The sequence below is a fragment of the Oryctolagus cuniculus genome, chromosome 3 (genome assembly GCF_964237555.1).
Source record: "Oryctolagus cuniculus chromosome 3, mOryCun1.1, whole genome shotgun sequence".
Classification (NCBI taxonomy): domain Eukaryota; kingdom Metazoa; phylum Chordata; class Mammalia; order Lagomorpha; family Leporidae; genus Oryctolagus; species Oryctolagus cuniculus.
In genome coordinates, this window is record NC_091434.1 from 7,756,460 (window position 1) to 7,765,979 (window position 9,520).

General features: G+C 61.8%; 1 protein-coding gene across 2 annotated transcripts; it reads left to right on the forward strand.

Moving 5' to 3' along the window:
* Window positions 1-5,102: 5,102 nt before the first annotated feature.
* Window positions 5,103-9,061, forward strand: NMUR1 (neuromedin U receptor 1). 2 transcript variants are annotated; one of them, XM_008259306.4, is made up of 3 exons: window positions 5,103-5,204; window positions 5,659-6,530; window positions 7,856-9,061. In XM_008259306.4, exons 2-3 carry the CDS (start codon window positions 5,726-5,728, stop codon window positions 8,233-8,235), a joined length of 1,185 nt encoding a protein of 394 aa, XP_008257528.2. In that variant the 5' UTR covers window positions 5,103-5,204; window positions 5,659-5,725; the 3' UTR covers window positions 8,236-9,061. The 2 variants fall into 2 exon arrangements, with proteins under 2 accessions (XP_008257528.2, XP_051704057.2); XM_051848097.2 differs by lacking the exon at window positions 5,103-5,204 and having other exon boundaries at window positions 5,227-6,530.
* Window positions 9,062-9,520: the final 459 nt, after the last annotated feature.

Consider the following 9,520-nt stretch of genomic DNA (forward strand, 5'->3'; position numbering starts at 1 on the left):
AGACCAGCTACACACGGTCTGCCTGTGTGGTATCACCGTGTGCTGGCCTTGCTCAGCATGGTCAGTGACCAAGGACTTCTCCGGCCCAGCTGGCGGCCCCCTCAGCACCCACCCCTTGGTACACCGCTGGCTACCAGACAGGTGGAATTAATGATAATCACAAGACACTTTGAAACTAAAGCAGAATGGGCCTCGTGTCTGCAATGGAGTCTCTTACAGTCCAGACCATGCAAAAATGTATTCATGCACAGGTGTACAATGCCCAGACAATGCAAAAATGCCATAACATTGTAACTGTTGAGGTGGATTCGTTCTGAGAGGAGGAGCGTGGTGGGGGCAAGAGGCACAGAGTCACCACACAGACCCCGGGAGTCGGGTGAAAGCTGGCCAGAGGCAAATAGCCTGCAGACTCATTTATTTCAGTTGGTACAGCAGCTTATATAGCCAAGGCAGCCAATCCGGTCAAGGGGCAGTCTATGCCCTAACCAATCACAGCCTGTTGCCAGGCAGGCTCCGTTATCAGTGGCCATCTTGGCATGGCCTCCTCATTCCACCACATTTAATACCCAGAGACTCTTGAGTGGGGGGTACAGGAATTCTTGAGTACTACTCTCTGTAGGTCTGAATGTAGGTCATGAGCACAAAAAAAGTTCTAAAACTGCAAGGAAAGAAGAGTAGGACAAAGAGGAGACAGGGTGAGAACTCAAGGCCAGAACAAGCTTACTCAGGGAGTAAACCTGAGAGGGGCTCCCTGCCTTCGTGCACGCGGGAGGAACACGCAGCAGACAGCAGAGAACACACGGCAGACAGCGAGAGCCCTCCTGCAGGCTGGGTGTGTGTGGCGTAAGCAGCCGAGGGTTGCGGCAGGGCAGGGAGGGCGTGAGGAGGGACTGGTCTTCCTTCCGTTGGTTCACCCCCCAAATGGCCACTACGGCCGGCGCTGCGCAGATCCAAAGCCAGGAGCCAGGTGCTTCCTCCTGGTCTCCCATGCAGGTGCAGGGCCCAAGCACTTGGGCCATCCTCTACTGTCTTCCTGGGCCACAGCAGAGAGCTGGACTGGAAGAGGAGCAACTGGGACAGAATCCAGCGCCCCAGCCAGGACTAGAATCCGGTGTGCTGGTGCCGCAGGCAGAGGATTAGCCTAGTGAGTTGCGACGCTAGCCGGCACAGGCTTTTCCAACTCCTTGGGTCTGCCTTCCCGGGGGCTGGCTGGGGAGGGATGCATGAGGACTGGGGGTCTCAGTCGCGTGTGCAGGATGCCGTAACTGAGCTGGTTGAGGGAGATAGCAGGGGAGACGTCTCAAGAGTGCAGCAGGTGGCGTTGAGTTGACTGAGAAAGAACGCAAGGGTCTGCTTTATTCCTTGCTCCATCAAAAGCCCCAAACCGGACACAGCAGCGTTGCCGTCTAACAAGTTCTTGAACCCTGACCGACCAGTCAGAAGCCCAGCTCTGATGGCAACGGCGGCCGCATCCGTGACTGGGAGAGCCTGGAGGAGCTGCTGCAGCACACGTGCCTGTGCTGGGTTGCCCGGGAGGGCTGGGGGGACAAGAGAGGAGCATCTGTCGCCTTGGAAGAACAGGTGGCAGGAGCACCCCGTGGGCACCCCGTAAGAATGGACCCCAACCCCAGGACAAGAGAAACCAGGCTGTTTCCGGACCATGCATCCTGCGGCCCGCAGTCGGTCACCTGGCCAGGTGCACAGACTCAGCCCTGATCAGGGAGGCGGGAGACTCCCTGTGCTCCCCTGCCCAGTCTGAGGCCCGCAGGCTCCTTGGGCTCTCTCCGAACAGAGGTCAAGGCCCTCAGAGGGGCAGGGGTCAGGCAGTTCCAGCGGCCCTCTCCACGGGCAGGCCAGCCAGAGGCGACCAATGCCGGTCTCCCACGCTGCTGGTCCCCCATCCCGGGTCTGGGCCTGGATTTCCCTGTCCACTGGGGCTCAGCTCCCCTTTCCCAGGTGGCTGGGTCCTTGTCCTTGCCAACCCTGCTAGCACAGGTCTCACCCAGCTCTGATCCCCATCAGCTTCCTGGTTTCCTTCAGAGACTCCTAAGCACGGCTACAGCCACCATTTCTTGAGCACTTGAACCCACGCGAGCTCGCTGAGTTCCCACGGCATTCCTGGGAGCCAGGACCTATTTCTGCTGTTTTACAGAGGAGGTAGCGGGGCTTTGCTGTAGAGAGACTTACCCAAGGCCACCCAGCGGGCAGACAGCATCACCCCCCACCCCACCCTGCATCTGCCATGCCCCGTCTGCCATTACCATCTCTCTTTTAGGGGTCCCAGTTTCTGGGAGTGAGCCAGGCCTGGGTGCACGAGTGCGGATGATCACACACCTGCCACTTGGCTCCCTGCGGCACAGTCCCTGCCCCCAAAGTGGGAATCCCCTCACCACCTCCTCTCTCTCCTGTCACGGTCCAGGCCTGCCCAGCTGAGCAGAGCCAGGTGGAGAGATCTGACCTGGAGTGGGGCCCAGAGGAGCTGGGCAACTCCCCTGTTCCTATGCCTGCTGTTCCCAGCCGTCCTTGCAGCCTGCCTGGTGCAGCCCCCTGATGGCAGGTCCTGGGCTGTGCCCACTGCCCAGGCTACGGAACAGCCCCTGCTTTCCGTCCAGCGCCTCAGGGTCCCCGAGCTCCTATCACCCTCCTCCTTGTCTCTTCTCTGCAGGCAGGGAAGCAGTGTGAGATGGGGAGCGGCGGATGCAGTAGGAGCTCCGGGTCAGCCCAAGCTGAGGACATCCTGTTGTGGGCCTGGCCCAGGGCACCTGCCCACCGTGGCTGTCAGGGAGTCGGAAGGGTAGGGAGAGGCCAGGGAGCCCTGGGACCTAGGAGGTCTCCTGGCTGGCTCTGGAGGTCCCAGCAGCACTCTGTGCCAGGCTGGGTCCTTGGCACCCCAGCCTGGGCTGAGGCCCACCTGCCAAGCCCAGGAGTTGGCTGCGTCCACTCACAAGACCTGGGGAAGCTGCCTCTGGACGGGGCAGGGAAGCAGCAGGAAGTCACCGGGTTCTAGGGGGCACCTGCCCTGCTGCTCTGGAGCTCAGGCCCAGAGGCCAGGGCACCAGGGTCCTCTGGACAGTGAGTGCAGCGGTGGGGGCCACAGCCATGACGATCACTGGCTCTCGCCTTTCAGACGCTGCCCTTAGTCCAGTGTAGTCTATGATTGGCCATACCATGCAGCTGACTGTCAGAATTCCTGCTGCTGGGAGCTGTGTGCCTCTGAAGGCAGGAGTGCATCGGCCCCTTCCTTGCCGGGACTCCGATCACCAACAAAGTGTCCCCAGCGGGTTCCAGGCAGGTAGAGTATGCGTGTGCTCATGTGTTCCCGGGATGGTGCAAGGCTGACGCTGACCCCACAGGACAGCAGCCCCATTCTGGAAGGTTCCACGTGGGCGAGCTCATCTCAGGCTATGAACTCCCAGGGCGCCCCAGAATCCTTCTCCCAAGACCCTGAGAACAATGCACAACTGTGTTTACATGTGGAGTTCCTGGGAAGGCCTGCCTGGTGGAGGCTCCTCAAGTGTCTAACTCCCTGTCTCCAAGGCCAGACCGTGACTCACAGGCAGAGGGCGGGAAGCAGGGAGCAGAAGCCTGGAGGAGACGGTGGCACCTCAGGTGCCATTGTATGGTGACAATCCCACCCACCCCCTCCTGGGTGCCGGCCCCTTACCAGACCCTGTGCTAAATCTTTGCGTTTGAAGTGGTAGTGATGGTTAGCTCACTCTTCACAAGGGCAGCTCAGTCACACGGCTCCCAGCAGCCTCCTGGGTCCTGGGCTTGGTTCTTGGTGCAGGGACTCTCTGCAGGGCATCAGCTGACAGGAGGGCCCCTGGACCTCACTCAGACTAAGGCATCAGACTCCAGAGGCAGGCCCAGGGGCCAGCATGTTAGCTAGGGTGGGCTCTCCCTTCCAAGAGTTGAGTGCCAGTCGGAAGGCGCCCCTGTTTGGGGGAGCAGGGAGCTGGGCAGGCATTCCTGGCTCGTCCCTACACCCCCCCATCCCTGCCTGTAAGCCCCCTTGGTGAGGGGAGGGGCAGGCAAGGTGTTTGAGTGGATACTGGGGAGGTGCTGAGGGAACACAGGGAGAGGAGGGGAACCCCCGGGGCATGCAGGGGGTGCAGGGTCCAACCCACACTGGACTCTGGGGTGTTCTTTTTTTAAAAAAATGATTTATTTGAGAGGCAGAGTTACAGACTGAGAGAGAGGGAGAGAGAGAGAGAGATTTTTCCATCTGCTGGTTCACATCCCAAATAGCCAGAGCTGTGCAGATCTGGAGCCAGGAGCCAGGAGCTTCTTCCGGGTCTCCCATGCGGGTGCAGGGGCTCAAGGACTTGGACCATCCTCCACTGCTTTCCCAGGCCACAGCAGAGAGCTGGATGGGAAGAGGAGCAGTCAGGACACCAACCAGCGCCTCTATCAGATGCCAATGCCCCATTTAGAGGCTTAACCTACCAAACCACGGTGGGGCTCAGGAAGGGGACCCCACCGTGGGAGGAGTGGACCTGAGTCAGGTGGGACAGCTGGGGACTGCCCTGGGGCTGGAGGTGGGAGGGCAAGTGTGGACGGCAAGGCGTGAGCCCTTGGGCCCCCGGACTTCCAGCATGCGGTGTGGTGTCCACTGGAGTGTGGCGTCCACGGGAGTGTGGCTGAAATGCCAAGCAGGAGCGACAGGGGCTGGAAGGACCCGGTGACAAGGACTTGGGTCACTCCTGGGGCTCAGTGTTCTCTGCGCAGGGTGGTTGTGAAATGAAGGCGTCCCTGGGAACTTCCGGTCAGCCAGGAGGTGCGTGGCTGTGCAGGTTACGGGGCCAGCAGGTCCCCGGGCCCGCGGCGCTGCCGGCCAGGGGAACGGCTCCCGGCGCCGGGCGGCAGCGAGTGAGCGCTTCGCGGGCTGGCACGAGGGTGGGCCGGGCCCGGGGCAGGGGCGCGGGCTGGGGGGTCTGTGTCTGTCTGCGGGCTCCTCCGGGTGGAAGAGGACGCACGCCGCCCCCTACCCCGCGGCTCCCCCACCGGCGCGCCCGCGCTGGGGCTGCCGAGGGGCGGCGGGAGGAGCCGGAGGAGGAGCCCGGTAGGGGGAGCCCCGGGATATTTAGGTTTGGAGCGGTTCCGGGGACGGAAAACGCAAGCCCCGACTTTCCGATGCAGCTCTGCGGTGAGCAGCCGTCCCACCGCCTCCGCCGGCCGCCACGGTGACGCTGTCCCACAGCAAGGTAGGTGACAACCAAGCGACTCCGATTGGGCTTAAACTCCCCGGAGCTGCCTCATTCAGAACAGCCTTAGGGAAAGTCACCCGGGAAAGCTCACACAGCCCTGTGCGCAGAAGGACCCAGGGACAAGGCACTTGGGCCCCATTTCACAGATGCCCAAACTGAGGGCCTCTCCTAAAGTCCGTGGCTTAAGGGGGAGACTGCTGTCGGCCAAGCCAGTGCTGGACAGGGTGTGTCATCAGGTCAAAGGTTTCAGTAGCTGGGGACGTTTGGAGTCAGGGCTCCAGTTTGTGAGATGGGCCCTTGCACATCGCTGAAAGCCTGAACGCACACCCCATGGCTGGGTTTTGATTTCCCCGTGGTTAAAGGAGTGCCGCTCGTCGGCGGGGAGAGGACGCGGCCCAGAGCCAGGGCTCCCCAAGGGACTTTTGGGGCCTCTCTCTCCTCCATCCTACAGCACCCTGTCTGGCCTCAACTGCTCCATCCTCCCTGGAGACCTGTGCCCCAGGGGTGCCCGAAGCCCCATGCTCTGCAATGGCAGTGAGGCCAGGGGGCTCTCTGAGGACTTGAACCTGACCGACGAGGAGCTGCGGCTCAAGTACCTGGGGCCGCAGCAGACGGAGCTGTTCGTGCCCATCTGTGCCACGTACCTGCTGATCTTCGCAGTGGGAGCCGTGGGCAACGGGCTGACCTGCCTGGTCATCCTGCGCCACACGGCCATGCGCACGCCCACCAACTGCTACCTCTTCAGCCTGGCCGTGTCCGACCTGCTGGTGCTGCTGGTGGGCTTGCCCCTGGAGCTCTACGAGATGTGGCGCAACTACCCGTTCCTGCTGGGCACCGGCGGCTGCTACTTCCGCACGCTGCTCTTCGAGACGGTCTGCCTGGCCTCAGTGCTCAACGTCACGGCCCTGAGCGTGGAGCGCTACGTGGCCGTGGTGCACCCACTCCGGGCCAGGTCCGTGGTGACGCACGCCCACGTGCGCCGTGTGCTTGGGGTCATCTGGAGCCTGGCTGTGCTCTGCTCTCTGCCCAACACCAGCCTGCACGGCATCCGGCAGCTGCACGTGCCCTGCAGGGGCCCTGTGCCCGACTCGGCCATGTGCGTGCTGGTGCGCCCCCAGACCCTCTACAACCTGGTGGTGCAGACCACGGCGCTACTCTTCTTCTGCCTGCCCATGGCCACCATCAGCGTGCTGTACCTGCTCATCGGGCTGCGGCTGCGCCGGGAGAGGCTGCTGCTGACGCCGGGAAAGGGGGCCAGGGCCGGCAACGCTCGAAGCCTTCAGCAGCAGGACAGGGGCCGGAGACAGGTGACCAAGATGCTGTGTAAGTGTCTCCGCCGGCGGGGAGGGGCCGGGCTCAGCTGGGGTATGAGGCCTGGGGGAGGGGCTTGGAGGAACCCCATGCCCCCATGTCCTGCTCTGCCCTGCGGGGCTGGGCGATCTGAGCTCTCCCAGCTGGAAGCTTTCGCCAAAGATGTCAGTGGCTCAGTTTGTGAGGCTCGCTGCTAAACTAATCATCGGGATTCTTGGTTCAGAGATTCAAAAGAGTGTCAAGACAGCAACAGCAGAGCATAAGCCAAGCCCAGGGCCCCGCCAAGCTTGGGACCGTGACGCTGGCCCTGGCTCGTGGGGCCAAACTGTGGAGGGGCAGCGGCACAGACTCAGGGACCCGGACCCTCCAGCTCGCTCATCTTCACCTAAACGTGACCCAGCTCTGTTCTCCCCACAGCAGCTGGCCACGCACGGCTGGCCTGGTCCCTTACAGGTTCCTGAAAAGTCCCAGGCAGAGTCTGGCCCACCACTGGGCCACAAGCGGCAGCATGCTGATGCAACCCCTAGGGGAGCAGTGGAATCTTCAGGGCGCGAGTCCTCAAAGGAGGGGCAGGAGAGTGCCAGGGAGGCCAGGGCTGGGACCTCTTGCAAGCAACATGCTGCTTGAATCCAGGGTTGTGAGCAAAACCACGCTAGGGTATGGTGAGAAGACACTGCAGGGGAGAAGCAAACATAAGACACAAGCAGCAAAAATCGAAGTGTGCCTGGGAGCAGAGCCCCAAAGAAGGGCATGACTTGTTAAGACCAGGCCAGAAAGGAATTTGGGAGGAGGACTTGGCCAGCCCAGCCTGCCCTTAGCTGGGCCAGGGGTGGGGGAAACCTCTCAAGGAAAGGGGTGTCAGCCCAGGTTGTTCAGCTGGGGCTGGAGCTGGGAGGGCCCAGGGCCCAGGCCAGCACGGCGTGGCGTGTGAAGGCGTCTAAGAACGCGTGTGTCTCACTGGCTGCCCGCTTCCCTACACTGAACACGTCAGCAAGAGTGACCCCCAGAGTGGGCCTTAGCCCACAGTCTGTGTCTTACTGGAACTCAGCAGCCACGGCTAGGAGGCCCCCGTTCCAGATCCCACGGAGGAGAATCTGGTTGGACCAGCTGGGCTCAGGGATCCACGCCTGATCCAATAGGCTGTGGCCAGGGCAGGGCACGTGACCCTCTCTGTCCAGTTGGTGATAGAGCTAAGTGCAGTCTCTCTGAAACAGGCAGGCAGGACAGGTAACCTTCTAGAAACTTCCAGAAGGATGGCCTGTGGGATGGGAGGAGGGAGCCTGGTGGGCAGAGGAGAGAGGCTGCGGCACCCAGGCCTCCCTTCTCTGTCCCTGCAGTTGTGTTGGTGGTGGTATTTGCCATCTGCTGGGCACCGTTCCACGCTGACCGGCTCATGTGGAGCTTCGTGTTCCAGTGGACGGACGACCTGGTCCTGGCCTTCCAGTACTTACACGTCGTCTCCGGCGTCTTCTTCTACCTCGGCTCGGCTGCCAATCCGGTGCTCTACAGCCTCATGTCCAGCCGCTTCCGGGAGGCCTTTCAGGAAGCCCTGGGCCTGGGGGCCTGGCGCCACCGCCACAGGGCCCAGCACGGCTCCCACAGCCTCAGCAGGGGGACCGTGGGCAGCACCCTCTATGAATTGGGCTGCCCGGGCAACAGGGCCCCCCTGGCTGGGAACGGTGGCCCAGAGGGGCAGCAGGAGACCAACCTCTCCTGAGTGGACCCAGAAGTGGCCTCTGCCGGCAGAGGAGTGGGGGGTGGGGACTAGGGGACCTCACACTTCCACCTAGAATCTCAGAACAGCACCTGAGTTATTCCTGTATCCACCTGTGTCCTCCAAGCTTGAGGGAAAGGGCGCGAGAAAGCAGACTGGACTTTGGTTTCTGAGGGCCCTCAGCTGAAGTCCCTCCCCTGCAGGGACAGCACAGGTGGCTGGGCCTGGCCGTCCTCCACCTGGGGACCATTTCCCCTGTCTCTAAGGGGTCCCATGGAGCCCAGCTGGCCTCCCCATTTCTTGTTGAATTCTGGCCCACTCTGTGCCTGTTCCTGGGACCCACGTCTGACCCAACCCCTCCTTGGCCACCCTTCTGCTCTGGGATCGTCACCCTGCGGAGCTGCTGGGGGCAGGGTTCTTGGGGACTCAGGGACCTGGTTCCAGTCCCAGTCCTGCTGCCTCAAGCAAACGCAGCCCCCAGCCCCAGTTTCTGGGCCTTGGTTCCTGGTTGACAAAATGAAGGCCCCACTGGGACCGGTGCTGTGATGTAGCAGGTCAAGCTGCCACTTGCAGTGTTGGCATCCCATATGTGCGCCAGTTCGAGACCCGGCTGCTCCACTTCCCATCCAGTTCTCTCCTATGGCCTGGAAAAGCAGAAGAAGATGACAAAAGTGCTTGGGTCCCTGCACCTGCGTGGGAGACCTGGCGGAAGCTCCTGGCTCCTGGCTTTGGATTGGCCCAGCTCCGGCCGTTTCTGCCATTTGGAGAGTGAGCCAGTGGATGGAAGACCTCTCTCTCTTTCTGTCTTTCCCTCTCTCTCACTCTGCCTCTCAAATAAATAAATATTATTTTATCTTTAGCTGTGGTTTCCCCTCTCCTGTGAGTCTGTAAGTCACCGCTCATCACAGAACTGACTGATGCCTTCAGATTAACGCAGAGGTGATGACTCTCCAGGCCCGCATCACCCCGAGCCCTGCTTCCTCCCGGCCCCCACATCCGCCTCCGCCGGCTACCAGGCAGGTTCTCGGCCAGTCCTGCGAGCAGGGCCCTCCCCTGCCTGCCGCCTTCCTCACCTGCATGCAGGCTGGCCCTGGGACGCCAAGTGTGCAGAGCCTTGGGCCCAGCTGACCAGATGATTTGGGGGAGAGGGGAGCCAAGAGATTTGGGCCAAAGTCAGCGAGTGACCCTCTGGGGACCGTTCTGCTGGGCTTTATGAGCGAGGAGAGGAACGGGGATGAGTACGTCCATCCCTGGGGACCAGTTCTGTGCTCCGTCAGGACTCAGTGGA